Source organism: Trematomus bernacchii, unplaced genomic scaffold, assembly GCF_902827165.1.
Source record: "Trematomus bernacchii unplaced genomic scaffold, fTreBer1.1, whole genome shotgun sequence".
In the NCBI taxonomy this organism is placed as follows: Eukaryota; Metazoa; Chordata; class Actinopteri; order Perciformes; family Nototheniidae; genus Trematomus; species Trematomus bernacchii.
In genome coordinates, this window is record NW_022987901.1 from 48,569 (window position 1) to 71,805 (window position 23,237).

General features: G+C 38.1%; 1 protein-coding gene across 5 annotated transcripts; it reads left to right on the forward strand.

The window, feature by feature from the left end:
- Positions 1 to 693: 693 nt before the first annotated feature.
- Positions 694 to 23,028, forward strand: LOC117470123 (the record flags this gene model as incomplete). 5 transcript variants are annotated; one of them, XM_034114681.1, is given in 15 exon segments in its annotated part: positions 724 to 869; positions 1,779 to 1,823; positions 2,234 to 2,299; positions 2,490 to 2,570; positions 4,367 to 4,408; positions 5,882 to 5,923; positions 6,314 to 6,352; positions 6,776 to 6,871; positions 14,382 to 14,423; positions 15,455 to 15,535; positions 16,004 to 16,048; positions 18,031 to 18,111; positions 18,813 to 18,908; positions 21,983 to 22,027; positions 22,984 to 23,028. In XM_034114681.1, coding segments are annotated over 12 exon segments (728 nt in total), but the record flags the coding sequence as incomplete, so codon positions are not given.
- Between the last annotated feature and the right edge of the window lie 209 nt (positions 23,029 to 23,237).

Below are 23,237 nucleotides of genomic sequence, written 5' to 3' on the forward strand. Positions count from 1 at the left end.
CAGTTATATACACTCTAAATACACATTACTGGACATAACAAGGGCGGATAATGATCATGTTTTATAATATAACTATTCAACAAATAAAATCCCTTACCAACAACAACAACAACACAACACAAAAACACGTTCTCTATATGCAGATATTTGGAGCCTGCGCTACAAGGGATTATTACTTAGACATATAATCAACTTTTTCAGTAGAGACTTACAGAAAGACAAGAAAACTCATAAAAGCTATAAAAGTGTATTTATCTGGTACTAGATAAATACACTTTTATAGCTTTTATGAGTTATGTAAAAACAACTCTATAGGCCTATACACTTTTATATACTTCATTTACGATTGTAGATTGTTAAGAACGTGTTGTTTGCTTGTAATACTCTGTACTTGTACTCAAGTAAAGCCTCTGTGTACTTGTCCACCACTGTTCTTTCACCTGTTACACAACATATCGAGAGCAACAATGAATGGTGTCCTTATATCTGCACTCAAAGCTGGTAAAAAAAAAGTATCCAATCAAAACAGCGCATAGACGCAACGAGCCAATCACAGCAGAGTACTGGGCGTTACCAGGCGGGAGAGTTTTGAGATCTCTCGTGTCAAATAACCCCTGTTTGTGTTACTTTATACCCGCCTGAAAATCAATTATATCCGCCTGAATGGCCCATAAGAAGACTGATATTCTTACAGTGAGGTTTTAATTTAAAAATGGTTTCAGAAACGCATTTTATTAATGTCTGACTCCCTGTAATCCGTGTGTTTTCTATTTAACCAACCTCCAACTGACGTGTCACATCTCCTTGTTATGTTTTGAGTCATGTTAAGTTTCACTTTCACTTTGGCAAATAACTGCTGCGCACTGAAGGTAAACTGAACTGCGGATTTAACCCATCGACATATAAACGTATATTATTGAACACTTTGATTCAGTCTCAGTACATATTAAATATGTATATATGTAATACTACTCGTGCTGTAACGTTACCTCGAATGCTATCTAGTTTATAAATGTCTTTAACCGTGTATGCTAGCTAGGACTCAGTTAGCTTAGCACAAACTTCCTCATTGTTCTAGAAAACTTAACCTTTTTTTAACGGCTTTATAAACCGTTAATGTGACGGTTGGTCGCGATGTTTTTGTGTTGCTGTCTTGCTGTGCATTGTTACCACAACCGAAGCTGAATTAAAGTTAGTGATGTTATTATAAAAGTTGTTGTTTATCTTTGTCGGACATTTTGTTATATAAGGAGATCTTACGCAATGTGTTATTTCTGATTACAGGAAACTCTTGTGATATTTAATCAATAAAAAGACACATTTAATGTAATTCATGACCATTTTAAAGCATTTAACTTTCATTTTCTGCTACTTCATAGGTCTACTGCCCTACATTTAGGGGGGAATTAATGAACATTTAATCCACTTTACTTATTTAATGATATCACGATTAATCAACAAAAATACATTATGATAAAAACAATTAATTAATAAAAAACAGTTAATAAATGAGCTGACATTAAATGTATTTTCAACAGCTACTATATTAAACATGATTAACACATTAATGTGTCATTAAGTATAATCAAATTGTGAAATACACATTGTTCTGAAATGAAATCATTCTCCATAATGAGTATTTAACACGGAGTCAAATATACATATTTTAATGGCAGTACATCTACTTGCATTTTGTATTCCAGTTCTTTACTTTTAACAAAGAAAGGGGAAGAATTGTAGGAATAAAATAACTTCTGTCATTATTACTTCTCTTTCAGGCTGCTCTTCTCGGTCGGTGTTCGTACATCTATCATCTCCAGCAGGTATTCACTTCTCCTGATTGTTATCAGGGAAACCTGAATGAGTTGTTTTTCTACTTTATTAAACAGGAATACTTTTACATTCAATTTCAAAAAACAAGAATTAGGAAATGGAATATAACAAGTAATTTATTAATCAACTTGTAATTCCCTCTTTAAATAATCCAAGTCCAGTTTACATTCAAAGGCTGGATTTTAATCTGTATATTTTGGTTTGTATTAATAGCACATAAATAAACAATGTTCACAATTAAAAACAAGTAATAGAAGAATAAGCAATGGGAGGCCAAAGACCTAAAAGGCTTATTGAGGGTCTCTTTCAATACAATGATGTATTCAAAAAGGAATCTGAATACTTCTTCAATACAATTTAATTTGACTGGCAAGATTTGTGTTTGTATTTTATTCTGTAGTTTCTTGACCATCCCTTTCACCAAGAGTGGATTAGAGGAGGCGCTCCGGTCTGCGGCACAATTGAGGTGAGATAAACATTTCTTCATGTTCATGTCAGATCCAGCTGTTTGACAGGCTTACCGGGTTCATTCTCGACACTCAAAAGTTTTGTTCAAAGAGATTAGTTATTATAATCTAATTATTGTTATTATATATTATTATTAATATATTATCTTCTTCAATAGCTCCTAACACTTCCCCCTGCATTATCTTCAGGTCTGAGATGGTGATGTCCATGCAGAGTGACCAACCCATGGAGCTCCCTCCGCCTGTCAAACGGCCTGATCCACCTTCTAGGTAGGTCAACAGAACCTTTTGAGCTGAACTGTCTTGAGAGTATAACTATATAATTTAACACTACTTTACTTTGTCTGCATTGTCGATTTATATCTATTTGCCTAGTCCTTATTCTTTATTTAAATGTAATGCAATTTTTCTTTAGATTATGGAAATATATAGAATACAAATAAACATGTAGTGATGAATAAAAACCTAAAATGACACGAGTTAAACTCTGAACTTTAACAGCTGAAAGTACATTTAGAGCAGGGGTCACCAACCTTTTTTAGGGTGAGGGCTACTTTAAAAAAATAAAACAAGTCGGGGGCTACTTTTACTTTTCTTTTCTTTTTTTGCGGTGTATATATTTAGCACATTTTAACATTATGATATGCTGACCTTTAACCTTTGTTTGCTGTTTGGGTCTGTGGGACCCGTTTTCAGTGTTTACTAAAAGAACATGTATGCAATCTAATTATTTTAACCTGCTTTATTTGGGGGTGGACGGGCCTCACCTCCTCCAGGGGGGTCCTCACCTCCTCTAGGGGGGGTCGGGGGGCATGCACCCCCAGGAAGATTATTTTTTAATGTTGAAGTGAAATGCATCAATCTGGAGCACTTTGAGCACAACATGAATTGATGGAAACAGCTCTCAACACTCAGATGAAAGGGAGCTGTATACTTTTCAATAATCCAAACATCTTTAGAATATGATCACAACCAATAACAAATCATTTAAACTGGTTTATTCTTATCTTATGTTACCTAGTTAGCATTTTTTCTTTTTATGTATGCTTATTTTACTAATCTCTCCCCTTTCAAACTGTGTTTTGATTTTTTTTACTGTCCTATAGTACACATTGGAATGATTTCTTACTTTATCTATATTAAATAGATAAAGGTATGCTCTCCCTAGCTCTCTCTCTCCCCCTCTCCCTCCCTCCCTCCCTAGCTCTCTCTCTCTCTCTGGCTCGCTCACAGAGGCTGTGAGCTCCTCCGTGGCGATCGAAGGCTTGCGTTAAAAAATAATAATAAACATATTTGTAAAGTGGGGGGACACAAACGGGATTTCGAAAAGAGCGGGGGACATTTCCCCCCTGTCCCAGGTGGAAATTACGCCATGCGTGTGTGTGCGTCAAGTGCAATAAATATATGCAAGTTGCAACACACAGAGTAAAACTCTGCCCCCTATGTGTTGTATAGGTTGCATGATAGGCTGTTCAATGGGGCTGATGTGTAGATTCTGCCAGAAGGAAAATCAGCGGGTAGGTGCCACATTGCTTTTCTTCCAGACTGCAACGCTGGTCCCGCAAATCAAGCAAGAACGTGATTGGTAGATATTCATTTTGGGGGTGGGGGGAGGAGGGGTGTTAGATAGATATAGAGTTGTAGTAGATAGAGTTCGCTATGATCTAGGTTTCGTTTATGCATAGGGTAGATTCTTTTAATTACATTTCCTTTTTTGTTTTGTGTATTTTATACATTTTGGATTTGCTTGGCGAGCTATTTTTAGAACATGCCCCGCGGGCGACTCACGTTGCCTCTGCGGGCGACCAAGTGCCCGCGGGCACCGTGTTGGCTACCCCTGACTTAGAGTAAAGGTTGAATATATATACTAAGCTACATCAAACACATGTATCTGGTTTCTATGTGTTATCAGTGGGCAGATTGGACATGCTGATGAAAGCAGAGTGAAGTCAACACACTGGGATAATAACACGTTTTCATTGATGTTTAATTAAGAAATACCACAAGAAAGAAGAAGAACTGTAGGAATAAAATAACTTCTGTCTTTATTTCTTCTCCTCTTATAGGGAGCGCCTCCGGTCCCGTGAACGTGGACCTTTCTCCCCCAGGTATTTACTTCTCCTGATTGTTATCAGGGAAACCTGAATGAGTTGTTTTTCTACTTTATTAAACAGGAGTACTTTTACATTCAGTTTTGACTTTCAAAATGAAGATTAGGTCTTTAAAAAAACAAGAATTAGGAAATGGAATATAACAAGTAATTTATTAATCAATTTGTAATTCCCTCTTTAAATAATCCAAGTCCAGTTCACATTCAAAGGCTGGATTTTAATCTGTATATTTTGGTTTGTATTAATAGCACATAAATAAACAATGTTCACAATTAAAAACCAGTAATAGATGAATATGCAATGTGAGGCCAAAGACCTAAAAGGCTTATTGAGGGTCTCTTTCAATACAATGATGTATTCAAAAAGGAATCTTACGGAAGAGGATTAGGGCCACATACATTATTCTTTTGGGAGGATTTGAAAAAAAAATGTTTTCTGACTTTTTTCTCAGAATTCGGATCAGTTCGATGTGTAACCTTCTTTTAAGACCAGAGTAGTTACACTCAGTAACGTTAACGTTAGAGACTGACATGATACGCAGCAACACATACTAGATAACATTACCAACATGGTCCTGCTGTTTTAATCCCCTTCAGTACAGCAGCATTCATATTCATCTGCTGATCATTCTGTGATTCTGGGGTAAAAGGACAATTGCCCAGACCCCTGTGGTAACAATGCTACAGTACCGAGAGGGGTTATACTGGGCGAATTTTGGGTATATAATTAGCAACTGCCTCCTTGCGTTGTACTTTGACCACTAATCTCTAAACTGTTACAGGCAAAAAAAAGAAGGTTGGGCAATATGTTTCCCCCCGCCAGGCAGGTGAGCGGTAGCTGTCAGGCTCTCAGCTAGCTGCTAGCTGCCTTGTTAAAACACACTTAATGAAATCTCTACAGAAACATGAAAACCACCAGGCTGTTGCTCTTGGTTAGTCGTCACTGTTCCAACAAGCACAAACTTGCGTGTCAACGAACTAAACCATTATTTACTGAATTAGATTGGGGGGGGGGGGGGAGCCATAGCATATAAACTAATGCACTTGCTGCTAGCTCATCAATGTCTGCATTTCACATTCTAACGCCTTTTCGTTCCATTTGCAATATGGTTTCCTCTTGGACCCCTCTGGCGCGCAGAAATTCACTCACGTCCTCCATTGTTGCCTACTGCAATGTGTAAGTCTCTCACTGAAGCTGGTTCTCTACAGTTACCGGTATTTCTGACTTTAAAGTCAGAATTCTGAGATTAAAGTCAGAAAAAGTTTTTTTTTCAAATCCTCCCAAAAAAAAAATTCATATGGCCCTAATCCTCTTCCGTAGAATCTGAATACTTCTTCAATACAATTTGTATTTGACTGCAAGATTTGTATTTTATTCTGTAATTTCTTGACCGTCCCTTTCACCAAGAGTGGATTTCAGATCCAGCTGTTTGACAAACAACTTCTGTCTTTATTTCTTCTCCTTTTATAGGCAGGTCGTCTTGCCCTGGGAACCTGAACCTATCATCTCCAGGTATTCACTTCTCCTGATTGTTATCAGGGAAACCTGAATGAGTTGTTTTTCTACTTTATTAAACAGGAATACTTTTACATTCAGTTTAGACTTTCAAAATGAAGATTTGGTCTTTAAAAAAAGAAATATTCATCCTCCTCCTCTTCCTCCTTCCTCCTCCTCTTCCTCCTCTTCCTCTTCTCCTCCATTATATAAGCTTCATCAAACACATGTATCTGGTTTCTATGTGTTATCAGTGGGCAGATTGGACATGCTGATGAAAGCAGAGTGAAGTCAACACACTGGGATAATAACACGTTTTCATTGATGTTTAATTAAGAAATACCACAAGAAAGAAGAAGAACTGTAGGAATAAAATAACTTCTGTCTTTATTTCTTCTCCTTTTATAGGGAGGACCTCCGTGAACCTGGACCTAACATCTTCTCCAGGTATTCACTTCTCCTGATTGTTATCAGGGAAACCTGAATGAGTTGTTTTTCTACTTTATTAAACAGGAATACTTTTACATTCAGTTTAGACTTTCAAAAAGAAGATTTGGTCTTTAAAAAAACAAGAATTAGGAAATGGAATATAACAAGTAATTTATTAATCAACTTGTAATTCCCTCTTTAAATAATCCAAGTCCAGTTCACATTCAAAGGCTGGATTTTAATCTGTATATTTTGGTGCTATTTCATTGATTTATTGATTTAGATGTTTTATTAATAGCACATGAAGAAATAATGTTCACAATTAAAAACAAGTGATAGCAGAATATGCATTGAGAGGCCAAAGACCCAAAAGGCTCATTGAGGGTTTCTTTAAATACAAATATATAAACTCCTAACATTTCTCTCTGTCCGTCCATGCAGATCCAATCCTGAGAAGGAAAGAGCAGGTTCTCCTGCACCGAGCTGTGTGTCCATGATGAGTGCTCACTCCAAGGATCCCCCTCTTTCTTTCAAACAGTAAGATGCAGTTTCTGAACCTTTCCAGCTTTCATTTCCTAGAGTATATCAGTTTTATTTAACACTAACATATCTGCAGTGCTGATAACAATGTGTGCTCTATATATCTAACTTCAATGTGATGCACATTTCCCTTTAGATGATACTTATCAGACTTTAAAGCATTATGACGTTACTCAACTTGTTCTTTCACGATACCTTAAAGTGGACCTATCATGCTATATTTAAAGGGGACCTATCATGCAAAATGCACTTTTGTACGTCTTTTATACATGAATATGTGTCCCCGGTGTTCCAGGGAACTCACCAAGGCTGCGTTTCACTTCGGTTAAATGGATTCCTTGCGTCCCTCACTTGCGTCGTTTCCCTGCGACTAGTCCCTCCCACCAGGGAAGCATGGAGAGACGCAAGGAAACCACGAGAAGCAGGGAAATTAGTTTTAAGAGCAATGGGACGTCCTTTCCTCCGGAGCGTCACGTGAAGCGACGTCCGTTTGTGATGACGCCGCACAGCTGTTCGTCTGACAGCAACTCTGTCCCCGTTATTTTCACAAACACCCCCGCCTCTGTTAGTACACATTTACTGACACAAACATTTGTATCATCTGTTGTAGACCCAAATACATTAAATAAAATAAGAACTCATTCTCAAAAAAGATAAACGCCATTCTTAAAATGTATAAACGAACAATAGTTGGATTAATATTGATTAGAGTGCACAATAGAAATAAAATAATTCAGAGAAGAAAAAGAGATATGTTATCTATCAAAACCCAGTTAGATTAACATTCATTAATCATTGGATTGCACACTTAGTTTGTTTGTGTGGATATGTAGCACATTAACATGTTAAATAGCACTTAATGACTGACTGAATGGAAATGACAATGAATGACAATGTAAAACGAAAAAAGCGATCATGAAAATGTTTCCAAAAAATGAATAAAATGATTTTTGACCACTTTGTTGTTCAGATATATCACATATTTGTAACTGAATGATGCATTCATTGAAACAAAACACAGTATGAACTGAGGAGTGAGTCCCGTGAGTTTCATGTGTTTTCTTCACTCCGCTGGGAAACTGCTCTCATGTCAAGAAGCATCAGATCAGTGCATGTGCTGCATCGTCCAATCAGTGAGCGATACACAGTAAGGGGGCGGGGCGAGTGTCTGAGGATTTCATCGAAGGATGGTCTGGTGGTTCCTCGATTATAGCTCCTCCATTATCGCTCCTCGCTCCTCGCTCCTCCGGCAAAAATAAGACCATTGGGACGCTACTCAAGATGGCGCAGACAAATCAACTTCCGGTGAGACAGAGACCGAGAAGCGAGGAAATGAAAAATAAGAGAAGTGAAACGCAGCCCAAGTGTCAGAAAACACAACCCTCTCTATTTTCCTCCATACCCAAATCTCTAAAAAAGGGGCTGCAACGGATCTGATACAGACTGATCCAGATTTGAACACTGTCCTGACGTCAGGACGGTGGCGCTACGGCTATTGGGCCAACTCCACCAATCAGGAGACAGCCACGGCCATTGCCGCTCGAAAGCGCTGGAGACGCTGTAGTACATATGCCAGGCCTGTAAGTGGCGCTGTAGTCTGCCACAAAAGCAGCGAAGAAGACTTCCCGCCCATAGTTACCATGGTTACCCTTCTGTTTATTCTCCGCTGTGGCTTTTTTTCTCCCTCCCCGAGGCAAGCGTTTGCTCCCGCTGCTTTAATTCAATGCAATCCCTCCCCGTCGAGGCAAGCACTGTAATTCTCTCCGGTTAGTCCACCAGCAGATGACAAACACCCACCTCTCCGCCTCTTCCAAGGAACGAGGGGACCATGCGGCAGAGTTTCAGTTTCAGTTTGTTTCGCCGGTCAAGATGTCCGTTAAAGTTTAAAGCTCCCATGTCATGCTTTTCCGGTTATTACCCGTCCCCTTGTGTGTTATGAAGGTTTTTATGCATGTAAACGGTGTGCAGAGTCAAAACCCTCAAAGTACACCCTGTAGCGAGTAAAACTCTAACACAGAAAATACCTCCCCAAAACGCCTCGTTGGAGATACGTCACTGCCCATTTGAGTCTTCCATTTAGTTCCGGGTACCGCCTGATGTCATGCGGTACCCGGAACGAAATGGACCAATCCCGAAGAGCTATGGCCACACCAGCAGCGGCGTGTTCCTCCTCCAGAGGTTCGAAGAACCGGCATTTCACAGACGAAAGCTTCCAAAACATTGCCCAGTTTGAGGCCGGATATGCACAGCTTGTTTGGACCGTTTGGAGCAGGGGAAGATCTGGGTATACAACCTGTAAGTTTGCATTGTTATTTGTGTATTTATCAAACAAGACTGTTTAAATGTGTAAACTGTGTTGGACTGCTAAGCCATTGACACAGTGCTAACTGTGCTAACTAAGTTGCTAGAGTTTCCATATATCAACTCTAATATCAGCAGATGGCCTTGCATACATGTATCTCATAGCAGGAGAAGGTCTGCATTCACACACACGGAATACTCATACAGTATACTGTACTGTGATTTACCGTACATTGTGACCGTACATATACTGCATGTAGCTAACGAGGCTAGCTGTATGCTAGCGCAAAACAATGTATTCATGCAAGTTACATTGTATGGTAGCAGAATACCCGTATACGATTGCAATTATAAACACGTTATTGCTAGCCTAATATGAACCACTAGCTTTTGTTCATAGTAGTTTTATTACACTGCATTATAGTTGCCTTTCCTCCAAGCTAACGTTCATATCGTGTTAGCTACCAAGGTAAACAAAGCTAGGTTAGCATATTAGCAGGCAAGCTGTTCATTACACAACTACTACTAACGAATCTAAAACAACTAAGTTTCTCTAATATTTTGTGATTTGCATTTGATTTCGTCCAGCCAGATCCTGGCGGACAATCCATGACGTGCTAAAAGGCACTTCTACTACTACTGAGGCGTCGTGCTAAAAGGCACCGCACCGACTGTGCGCAGGCAAGATGCAAGGAGGAGGAATGGATGATATACCGTGTATATATGTATATTTATGTTCATTTTGTACATTTCTAAAAATAAAGTTTAATGGAAATACTTAGTAGGCCTATCCTTTCTTCCCTGAATTCATATATAGCAAACCATGATTTGATTTCTCATCAAACAGTAGTAGTTTATAACGGGTAAAAATAACTTACTCTTTGTTATGAGCGGCTCGTAGGCCACAAAGACAAGGAGACATACACGAGTTTACAAAACCACGGCACATTTATTGTGGTAAATGCAGAGATAGGTGGTTGAGAGGATCGCAGAGTTAGTCTTCCTGCAGCCGCTTTGGAGAGAGACTGGGGCCGTAGTGTCCGGAGGTGTCCGTGATCGTGCTGATTAGCCTCTTCAGCTCCACCCCATCGTAAGACAAAGGCCCTGGGGCCGTCACACTCTTCTATAACAACAGTTAAAAATATATATGTATATAAAATATACGGCTGTGCCGACGCCATGATAAGACTGATGTTACGCTGAGAGCAGCCGGGGAAAAGCACTGTTAGACATGGGCGCAGCCTCTCTGGTGGTTGACTAATCAGAACGAGTGGCCGAGCTGACCAATCGGAGCACACTAGGCTCACAGGGAGGGGGCGGCAAGAGCTCCAACGAGTCGTTTAGTGGAGAAAGTGAATACTGCTGAATACACATGCTTGACAGAGATGCTGTATGCGAAACCAATGTGAGTTTGGAAAATTGCACAGTATAAATCTATTTTAGTATACCTCAACAATGTAATTATGATCAGTGGAAATGGCCATGACATGGGCCCTTTAAATCTTCCGGACAAAATTAGAAAAGTGCCGGTCAAAGGTCTTCTTTGTTATTTATTGAGCTTTATATGTCCATCATGTAGATCATGCTTGTGCACGTTAGAAATGTTGTTAGCCGTGTCCATCTACCTCTGTCTTTCAAACGGCATGATTTACATTAAAGGTAGGTCAGCCATTTTCTATAGATGATGGAGATCAGACACATTTAGACCAGGTTTACACTTAAGAGTCAATTTATATGTACGTCATCAGAACCTTTTGAGCTGAATTGTCTTAACCTGTTAAGCACCGAGCCTGTTTTTCATGTTTCAGGCTCGAAAATGACATGCCCAAAACAAATGACTACAACTTAACTTCTAAAAGGGTTATATGAATAATTTATTTTATGAAAGCAAGGTTACATCTGTGAGTTGGATGTAGAAGTGTCAGAATCAATATAAATGTTTTTTATTTTAAAGAAAATTCAGATTTGACATAGTAAAAAACTGTAAATTATAGTGTCCGTCCAAAAATTATTTTTTACAGATAGTGAAAACTACCCTTGGATGATGGGTTAGTAGACTAAAAGCTTTAGGAATCCAAAGTACAACATATAATAAGTACCCTGTATCAAGATTGATGCAAAACAAGTGAAATTTGACCTTTTTAGAGAGATTTAGCCAAAAAACCCCACTTCTGGGGTCAGTTGGGTGGATTTCACCTATCTCTGCCCCCCCTTGCTCGATTTGGATCGTTGACACACCTTTCTGACCGTTAGAGCCAATAGAATCGAAGGGGGAGGCCCCCACACACACACGTTGTGAAGAGAAAAGGTGGGGGCTGCGCGTCTGGAAATGAAAGCAGATTGGGAGATTCTCTCCTTCTGGAGTTTGGAAACTAAAAAGCAGTTTTATTGCTTATGGATTATCAGAAATAATTTCAAAGAGGACACAGATACATAGGATGAACCTATGGATTAACTGCAGCATCGTTTTTTTATCGTTTTAATGCCATTGAAGACCAGTTTTGACCAAGGTAAGCCATGTTAGCGTTTCTAGCTACTTAGCTCCACATGTTATGATGTACGCTTTCGTTTATAGCGTCGCAAATGTTTATCACTGAGTGTTGAGGTGGGCACCACTAGATTCAGTGTTTCCAGGACACCAAAAACGAGTGGTTGGTTGTGCATCTAGGATAAGTAATAAGGGAGTTATGAGTGAGTTTAAGTGCCGTTTTAGGTTAAATTTTTTCGCACGTGGCTAATTCAGAGGCTGAGTGCTAGCATTGTGGGTTTTTTTTGAGAAAAAAAAATTAAAAAGATCAGTTAGCTGAGTTTGTTCCCGTTACATGGATATAAAACATTCATAGTTTTATTCAATATTAAGATTCCTTAGACGTTGTTTCCTGCAAATGACGCGTTTATCCGCCCGGTACCGGGCGGATGGTGCGTAACAGGTTAAAGGTCCCATGTCATGGCCATTTCTACTGATCATAATTCCATTGTTGAGGTCTACTAGAATAGATTTATATTGTTCAATGTTCCAAACTCACATTGGTTTCTCATACAGCATCTCTGAATAGTATGTGTATTCACTCTCTGTCCTAAACGGCTTGTTGGAGCTCCTGCCCCCCCCCTCCCTGTGAGCCCAGTGGCCGTCAGCGAGATACAGCGAAACCCAGCCCGAAACACACACACACACACACCTGCAGCCTGGCTGGGAGTTTGTGTGTGTGCCCAGGCTGAGTTCCGCGGTGTCTCGCTGTCTTGCCGACCCCACACCAGTGAGCCAGCTCACAGTGTCCCGCTCCTCGCAGCAGCGAGCCTCGCATTGTCCCGCCGAGTGTGTGTGTGTGTGTGTGTGTGTGTGTGTGTAAGGAAGTTTGCGGATTGGTCCAAACGTAACGGCTCCACGGACATTACGTCACTATACCCAAATACGTCACTGTACCCAGGAAGGAAATGAGAAATGTCCAACGAGGCGTTCTGGGGCAGCATAGACAGGTCTTTTCTGTGTTAGAGTTGTACTCGCTACAGGGTGTACTTTGAGGGTTTGTGACTCTGCAGACCGTTTACATGCAGAAAAACCTTCATAACACACAAGGGGACGGGTAAGAATGACATGGGACCTTTAACCTGTTAAGCCCGAGAGACCCCGGTACCGGGGTACTGCCGCAACATCTTGCAGGAAACAGTGTCTGAGGGCATGTTCATTTAATAAAACTATGAATGTTTAATATCCATGTAACGGGAAGAAACTCATCTAACTGATCTTTTTTTTTTTTTTTTCAAAAGAAAACCCACAATGCTAACACTGAGCCTCTGAATTAGCAACGAGCAAAAAATGCTAACACCTTACTGCACCGAAAATCACTCACAAAACCTTATTATTTATCTTTTCACCACATCCAACACATCGTTTCACATCGTGAGGTGACACAGAATCTATTGACACCGACATTACCACTGAATTATACGTATTTGCGATGTTATAAGCAAAAACGGACATCAAAACAGGTGACGCTAGGTAGCTAAAAATGCTAACATTTTTACCTTGGCTCTGTAGTCTCTCCAATGGTCTTCAATGGCATTAAAACGATAAAAACGCTGCTGAAGTTAATCCATAGGTTAATCTAATGTGTCTGTGTCCCTTTGAAATGATTTCTGATAATCCATAAGCATTAAAACTGCTTTTCCGTTTCCAGATGTCAAAGCTAGAGATAGGTCCACTCTGATGCAAAATGACATGCGCGAAGCCCCCATCTTTTATTTTCACAATGAGTGTGTGTGGGGGACTCCCCCTTCGATTCTATTGGCTCTAACGGTCAGAAAGAGGTGTCAACCATCAAAATCGAGCAAGGGGGGCCAGAGATATGGAAAATCCACCCAAATGACCCCAGAAGTGGTTTCTTTTTGCTAAATCTCTCTAAAAAGGTCAAATGTCACTTGTTTTGCATCAATCTTGATACAGGGTACTTATTATATGTTGTACTTTGGATTCCTAAAGCTTTTAGTCTACTAACCCATCATCCAAGGGTGGTTTTCACTATAAGTAAAAAATAATTTTTGGACGGACACTATAATTTACAGCTTGTTACTATGTAAAATCTGAATTTTCTTTAAAATAAAAAACATCTATATTGATTCTGACTTTTCTACATCCAACTCACAGGTTTATCATTACTTTGAGAAAAAAGATTATTAATTTAACCCTTTTAGAAGGGAAGATATGGTCATTTGTTCTGGGAATGTCATTTTCGAGCCTGAGACCTGAAAAACAGGCTATGGGCTTAAGAGGTTAAGAGTAAAACTATATAATTTAACACTACTTTACTTTTCCTGCATTGTTTATATCTATTTGCCTATTCCTTATTTTTTATTTAAATGTAATGAGATTTTTCTATAGATGATGGAAATATATAGAATACAAATAAACATGTAGTGATAGTATGAATAAAAAACTAAAATGACACGAGTTAAACTCTGAACTTTAACAGGTGAAAGTACATATAGAGTAAAGGTTGAATATATATACTAAGCTTCATCAAACACATGTATCTGGTTTCTATGTGTTATCAGTGGGCAGATTGGACATGCTGATGAAAGCAGAGTGAAGTCAACACACTGGGATAATAACACGTTTTCATTGATGTTTAATTAAGAAATACCACAAGAAAGAAGAAGAACTGTAGGAATAAAATAACTTCTGTCTTTATTTCTTCTCCTCTTATAGGGAGCGCCTCCGGTCCCGTGAACGTGGACCTTTCTCCCCCAGGTATTCACTTCTCCTGATTGTTATCAGGGAAACCTGAATGAGTTGTTTTTCTACTTTATTAAACAGGAATACTTTTACATTCAATTTTGACTTTCAAAATGAAGATTTGGTCTTTAAAAAAACAAGAATTAGGAAATGGAAAATAATGAGTAATTTATTAATCAATTTGTAATTCCCTCTTTAAATAATCCAAGTCCAGTTTACATTCAAAGGCTGGATTTTAAGGTTCACTCTGATTGAAAATTACATGCACGAAGCCCCCACCTTTTCTCTTCACAACGTGTGTGTGTGGGGGACTCCCCCTTTGATTCTATTGGCTCTAACGGTCAGAAAGAGGTGTCAACCATCAAAATCGAGCAAGGGGGGCCAGAGATATGGAAAATCCACCCAAATGACCCCAGAAGTGGTTTCTTTTTGCTAAATCTCTCTAAAAAGGTCAAATGTCACTTGTTTTGCATCAATCTTGATACAGGGTACTTATTATATGTTGTACTTTGGATTCCTAAAGCTTTTAGTCTACTAACCCATCATCCAAGGGTGGTTTTCACTATAAGTAAAAAATAATTTTTGGACGGACACTATAATTTACAGCTTGTTACTATGTAAAATCTGAATTTTCTTTAAAATAAAAAACATCTATATTGATTCTGACTTTTCTACATCCAACTCACAGGTTTATCATTACTTTGAGAAAAAAGATTATTAATTTAACCCTTTTAGAAGGGAAGATATGGTCATTTGTTCTGGGAATGTCATTTTCGAGCCTGAGACCTGAAAAACAGGCTATGGGCTTAAGAGGTTAAGCTTCAGGTTAAGGCAAACAAGAGGTGAGATGAAGACCTCTTCATGTTCATGTCAGATCAAGCTGTTTGACAGGCTTACCAGGTTCATTCTCGACACTCAAAAGTTTTGTTCAAAGAGATTAGTTATTATAATCTAATTATTGTTATTATATATTATTATTATTATAATATTATTAATATATTATCTTCTTCAATAGCTCCTAACACTTCCCCCTGCATTATCTTCAGGTCTGAGATGGTGATGTCCATGCAGAGTGACCGACCCATGGAGCTCCTTCGGCCTTTCAAACTGCCTGATCAACCTTCTAGGTAGGTCAACAGAACCTTTTGATCTGAATTGTCTTGAGAGTATAACTATATAATTTAACACTACTTTACTTTTCCTGCATTGTTGATTTATATCTATTTGCCTAGTCCTTATTCTTTATTTAAATGTAATGCAATTTTTCTTTAGATTATGGAAATATATAGAATACAAATAAACATGTAGTGATGAATAAAAACCAAACATGACACGAGTTAAACTCTGAACTTGAACAGGTGAAAGTACATATAGAGTAAAGGTTGAATATATATACTAAGCTACATCAAACACATGTATCTGGTTTCTATGTGTTATCAGTGGGCAGATTGGACATGCTGATGAAAGCAGAGTGAAGTCAACACACTGGGATAATAACACGTTTTCATTGATGTTTAATTAAGAAATACCACAAGAAAGCAGAAGAACTGTAGGAATAAAATAACTTCTGTCTTTATTTCTTCTCCTTTTAGGAGGCAGTACGTCTCGCCCCTTGAACCTCGACCTCAGCTCTTCCCCAGGTATTCACTTCTCCTGATTGTTATCAGGGAAACCTGAATGAGTTGTTTTTCTACTTTATTAAACAGGAATACTTTTACATTCAATTTTGACTTTCAAAAAGAAGATTTGGTCTTTAAAAAAACAAGAATTAGGAAATGGAATATAACAAGTAATTTATTAATCAATTTGTAATTCCCTCTTTAAATAAACCAAGTCCAGTTCACATTCAAAGGCTGGATTTTAATCTGTATATTTTGGTTTGTATTAATAGCACATAAATAAACAATGTTCACAATTAAAAACAAGTGATAGAAGAATATACAATGTGAGGCCAAAGACCTAAAAGGCTCATTGAGGGTCTCTTAAAATACAATGATGTATTCAAAAAGGAATCTTACGGAAGAGGATTAGGGCCACATACATTATTCTTTTTGGGAGGATTTGAAAAAAAAAAAATGTCTGACTTTTTTCTCAGAATTCGGATCAGTTCGATGTGTAACCTTCTTTTAAGACCAGAGTAGTTACACTCAGTAACGTTAACGTTAGAGACTGACATGATACGCAGCAACACATACTAGATAACATTACCAACATTGTCCTGCTGTTTTAATCCCCTTCAGTACAGCAGCATTCATATTCATATGCTGATCATTCTGTGATTCTGGGGTAAAAGGACAATTGCCCAGACCCCTGTGGTAACAATGCTACAGTACCGAGAGGGGTTATACTGGGCGCATTTTGGGTATATAATTAGCAACTGCCTCCTTGCGTTGTACTTTGACCACTAATCTCTAAACTGTTACAGGCAAAAAAAAGAAGGTTGGGCAATATGTTTCCCCCCGCCAGGCAGGTGAGCGGTAGCTGTCAGGCTCTCAGCTAGCTGCTAGCTGCCTTGTTAAAACACACTTAATGAAATCTCTACAGAAACATGAAAACCACCAGGCTGTTGCTCTTGGTTAGTCGTCACTGTTCCAACAAGCACAAACTTGCGTGTCAACGAACTAAACCATTATTTACTGAATTAGATGGTGGGGGGGGGGGGGGAGCCATAGCATATAAACTAATGCACTTGCTGCTAGCTCATCAATGTCTGCATTTCACATTCTAACGCCTTTTCGTTCCATTTGCAATATGGTTTCCTCTTGGACCCCTCTGGCGCGCAGAAATTCACTCACGTCCTCCATTGTTGCCTACTGCAATGTGTAAGTCTCTCACTGAAGCTGGTTCTCTACAGTTACCGGTATTTCTGACTTTAAAGTCAGAATTCTGAGATTAAAGTCAGAAAAAGTATTTTTTTCAAATCCTCCCAAAAAAAAAATTCATATGGCCCTAATCCTCTTCCGTAGAATCTGAATACTTCTTCAATACAATTTGTATTTGACTGCAAGATTTGTGTTTGTATTTTATTCTGTAATTTCTTGACCATCCCTTTCACCAAGAGTGGATTTCAGATCCAGCTGTTTGACAAACAACTTCTGTCATTATTTCTTCTCCTCTTATAGGCAGTACGTCTCGCCCCTTTGAACCTGGACCTCAGCTCTTCCCCAGGTATTCACTTCTCCTGATTGTTATCAGGGAAACCTGAATGAGTTGTTTTTCTACTTTATCAAACAGGAATACTTTTACATTCAGTTTAGACTTTCAAAATGAAGATTTGGTCTTTAAAAAAACAAGAATTAGGAAATGGAAAATAACAAGTAATTTATTAATCAACTTGTAATTCCCTCTTTAAATAATCCAAGTCCAGTTTACATTCAAAGGCTGGATTTTAATCTGTATATTTTGGTTTGTATTAATAGCACATAAATAAACAATGTTCACAATTAAAAACCAGTAATAGAAGAATATGCAATGTGAGGCCAAAGACCTAAAAGGCTCATTGAGGGTTCAGAGAGATTAGTTATTATAATTTAATTATTGTTATTATATATTATTATTATAATATTATTAATATATTATCTTCTTCAATAGCTCCTAACACTTCCCCCTGCATTATCTTCAGGTCTGAGAGCATGATGTCCATGCAGAGTGACCGACCCATGGAGCTCCCTCCGCCTGTCAAACGGCCTGATCCACCTTCTATGTAGGTCAACAGAACCTTTTGAGCTGAATTGTCTTAAGGCGAGACACGGCAGGCAAAAACATCGTTTTTCATGCACTGGTCAATTTTGAGATTTTGTGCTATTTTGATTCCATAACATGTTTTCTTTCTGGCTTTTGGAAGGAAAACGTACAAAATACACATTTAAGTGTTTATTTTACTATAGTTTGTCTATTTGCGTCTTTAGATTTCTCCTAAATTCACCAAAAGTTAGCATTCTAACGTAACATAAAGTACCGCGACCGCTGTTTGCACCATGTCATCAGAGGTATCGTTGGAAAGCTCCGTCTCTCCTGCACAATCTCATCGGATCCAAATATGGTCATTTCCTTTGTATCAGCAACCAATCGTGAAAGTGCAAAGGGGTCTTAAACCAAGAAACAAAATCTCATTGGCTGGTGTCAATTTCTGATAACGTGATTCGTTCAGATGCGTCACGTGGTGTGCTAAAACACTTTCACAATTAAAAACAAGTAATAGAGGAAAGATACAGATCTCTTCTTGTTTTTAATTGTGAACATTCTTTATTTATTTATTGATAAAATAAATAAAGAATGTTCACAATTAAAAACAAGTGATAGCAGAATATGCATTGAGAGGCCAAAGACCCAAAAGGCTTATTGAGGGTCTCTTTAGCTACAAATATATAAGCTCCTAACATTTCTCTCTGTCCGTCCACGCAGATCCAATCCTGAGAAGATAAGTGCAGGTTCTCCTGCATCGAGCTGTGTGTCCATGATGAGTGCTCGCTCCATGGATTTCCCTCTTTCTTTCAAAGGGTAAGATGCAGTTTCTGAACCTTTCCAGCTTTCATTTCCTTAAGAGTATATCAGTTTTATTTAACACTAACATATCTGCAGTGCTGATAACAATGTGTGTGCTCTATATATCTAACTTCCCTTTAGATGATACTTATCAGACTTTAAAGCATTATGACGTTTCTCTAACTGTTCTTTCACGATACCTTAACTTAGTGTCTGAACAGCAGGGGGAATATGTCCATCATGTAGATCAGGGATCAGCAACTACATTTGTCCAAGGGCCAAAATGTATCCAATAGACACTATCGCGGGCCAACGATTTTTATATAGCCCAGAATTTTGAAGTTCTTGACTGGGGGGGGGGGGGGATGCAGTGCTAGTGGAGCATAAAGCTTAGCCTCTTGAGCCCTGAGCCTGAAGAAAATTCAGATTGAACATAGTAAAAAAACTGTAAATTATAGTGTCCGTCCAAAAACTATTTTGTACTTATAGTGAAAACTACCCTTGGATGATGGTAAGGTAGACTAAAAGCTTTAGGAATCCAAAGTACAACATATAATAAGTACCCTGTATCAAGATTGATGCAAAACAAGTGAAATTTGACCTTTTTAGAGAGATTTAGCCAAAAACCCCCACTTCTGGGGTCATTTGGGTGGATTTGACCTATCTCTGGCCCCCCTTGCTCGATTTTGATGAATGAAATCTCTTTATAACCGCTAGAGCCAATGGAATCGAGGGAACGTTCTTTACACACCAACACATTAACAAATAAGGAGTGAGAGTGACGCGTGACCAAAACCGGAAGCTGCATACACTCTGGTGGCTACCATTAGCAGCTAACTTTTCCGCTCCGATTTTTACATAAAAAATGGAATTATGGATTATAAATAATTTCTTAAAAGGCACAGGTACATTATCAACCTATGGATCAACAGTTGGAGCATTTTTTTTTTTTTTCGTTTTAATGCCATTGAACACGTCTTTTGACCTAATTGACAGCTACGGTGAGACGATCTCCCGTAAAAGCTCCGTAAAGGTACGTGTTGTGATGTCTGTGTTTGCTTCCCCTGTCACAAGTTCGGATCGCTCAGTGATGATACTATACCTAAATAATCTGTGGAGTCTCAGCTTTAATAGGCTATATTGTATGTGCAGCTACGATAAGTAATAAGGGTATCTTTATCTTGAATTGTGTGCCAAAGTCAGTTTGCATTTTTTCGCTCAGGGGTCATTTAGACGCTTCTTATGAGACTTGTGTTTTGTTTTGGTAAAAATGGTTAATATCTTCAGTTAGCTGAGATTCTTCCCGTTAATCTGGTGTTACACATTAATAGTTTCATAAATGTTAAGAAGCCCTGAGACATTATCTCGAAAAAAAAACGGTGGGAGGGGTCCAATGTGGGGACCGTCGTCCTTAACCTGTTACGCACCGTCCCCCCGGTACCGGGCGGATAAACGCGTAATTTGTAGGAAACAACCTCTAAGGAATCTTAATATTTAATAAACTATGAATGTTTTATATCCATGTAACGGGAAGAAACTCAGCTAACTGATCTTTTTAATTTTTTTTTTCAAACAAAACCCACAATGCTAACACTCAGCCTCTGAATTAGCCACGAGCGAAAAAATGTAACCTAAAACGGCACTTAAACTCACTCATAACTCCCTTATTACTTATCCTAGATGCACAGCCAACCACTCGTTTTGGGTCTCCTGGAGACACTGAATCTGGCGGTGCCCACCTCAACACTCAGTGATAAACATTTGCGACGCTATAAACGAAAGCGTACATCATAACATGTGGAGCTAGGTAGCTAGAAACGCTAACATGGCTTACCTTGGTCAAAACTGGTCTTCAATGGCATTAAAACGATAAAAAAACGATGCTGCAGTTAATCCATAGGTTAATCCAATGTATCTGTGCCTTCTTTGAAATTATTTCTGATAATCCATAAGCAATAAAACTGCTTTTTCGTTTCCAAATGCCAGAGCGAGAGATAGGTCCACTCTGCTGCAAATGTACATGCGCGCAGCACCCACCTTTTCTCTTCACAACGTGTGTGTGTGGGGGACTCCCCCTTCGATTCTATTGGCTCTAATCGTCAGAAAGAGGTGTCAACCATCAAAATCGACCAAGGGGGGCCAGAGATATGGAAAAAAAAACATTTTCACCCAAATCACCTCAGAGGTGGGGTGGTTTTGGCTAAACCTCTCTAAAAAGGTCAAATGTCACTTGTTTTGCATCAATCTTGATACAGGGTACTTATTATATGTTGTACTTTGGATTCCTAAAGCTTTTAGTCTACTAACCCATCATCCAAGGGTAGTTTTCACTATCTGTAAAAAATAATCTTTGGACGGACACTGTAATTTACAGTTTTTTACTTTGTAAAATCAGAATTTTCTTTAAAATAAAAAACATCTATATTGATTCTGACACTTCTACATCCAACTCACAGATGTAACCTTGCTTTAATAAAATAAATTATTCATATAACCCTTTTAGAAGTTAAGTTGTAGTCATTTGTTTTGGGCATGTCATTTTCGAGCCTGAAACATGAACAACAGGCTTGGTGCTTAACAGGTTAAGAGGTTAGCAGACTCTTCACGCTAACGAAGGATCACTTCTAGGCAGGGTTGGGAGGGTTACTTTGTAAATGTAATCAGTTACTGAATACTGAATACATGCTCTGAAAGTAATCAGAATACAGTTACAGTTACGCGTCTTAAAAAAGTAACGTATTCAGATTACTTTTAGAATACTTTTGGAATACTTTATTTTTCCAAAACAGATGGGTATGTTTTGGTGAACAGGAGACACGTAGTTTACTGTTTTAATGGCTTATCAAGAGCACAAACACAACATCTTGGTGTCATTCTGGACAGCTCCCTCTCATCTGCACCCCACACGAAAAACATCACCCGGACTGCATTCTTTGTACTGTCTTAAAACCTTTCCTTGGAATATGTTATGAATTGTCAGGTGTCCTTGGGTGCTTTGAAAGGCGCCCCTAAATAGAATGAATTATCATTATTATTTATTATCTGAAACGATGTAATCACTTTTAAAACTATTTCTTCTCCTCTTACAGGCTGCTCTTCTTGGTCGGTGTTCGTACATCTTTCATCTTCTGCGGGTATTCACTTCTCCTGATTGTTATCAGGGAAACCTGAATGAGTTGTTTTTCTACTTTATTAAACAGGAATACTTTTACATTCAGTTTAGACTTTCAAAATGAAGATTTGGTCTTTAAAAAAACAAGAATTAGGAAATGGAATATAACAAGTAATTTATTAATCAATTTGTAATTCCCTCTTTAAATAATCCAAGTCCAGTTTACATTCAAAGGCTGGATTTTAATCTGTATATTTTGGTGCTATTTCATTGATTTATTGATTTAGATGTTTTATTAATAGCATATAAAGAAATGATGTTCACAATTAAAAACCAGTAATAGATGAATATGCAATGTGAGGCCAAACACCTAAAAGGCTCATTGAGGGTCTCTTTCAATACAATTATGTATTCAAAAAGGAATCTGAAGATTCTCCACTGAGACGTTGGCTCATGGGAAAGATGGAAGAAGGTTTTGCTTTCATAGAGTAAGAGTCCATGTATTTGTAGGTCAACAGAACCTTTTGATCTGAATTGTCTTGAGAGTAAAACTATATAATTTAACACTACTTTACTTTTCCTGCATTGTTGATTTATATCTTTTTGCCTAGTCCTTATTCTTTATTTAAATGTAATGCGATTTTTCTTTAGATTATGGAAATATATAGAATAAAAATAAACATGTAGTGATAGTATGAATAAAAACCTAAAATGACACGAGTTAAACTCTGAACTTTAACAGGTGAAAGTACTTATAGAGTAAAGGTTGAATATATATACTAAGCTACATCAAACACATGTATCTGGTTTCTATGTGTTATCAGTGGGCAGATTGGACATGCTGATGAAAGCAGAGTGAAGTCAACACACTGGGATAATAACACGTTTTCATTGATGTTTCATTAAGAAATACCACAAGAAAGAAGAAGAACTGTAGGAATAAAATAACTTCTGTCTTTATTTCTTATCCTTTTATAGGCTGCTCTTCTTGGTCGGTGTTCGTACATCTTTCATCATCCCCAGGTATTCACTTCTCCTGATTGTTATCAGGGAAACCTGAATGAGTTGTTTTTCTACATTATTAAACAGGAATACTTTTACATTCAGTTTAGACTTTCAAAATGAAGATTTGGTCTTTAAAAAAACAAGAATTAGGAAATGGAATATAACAAGTAATTTATTAATCAATTTGTAATTCCCTCTTTAAATAATCCAAGTCCAGTTTACATTCA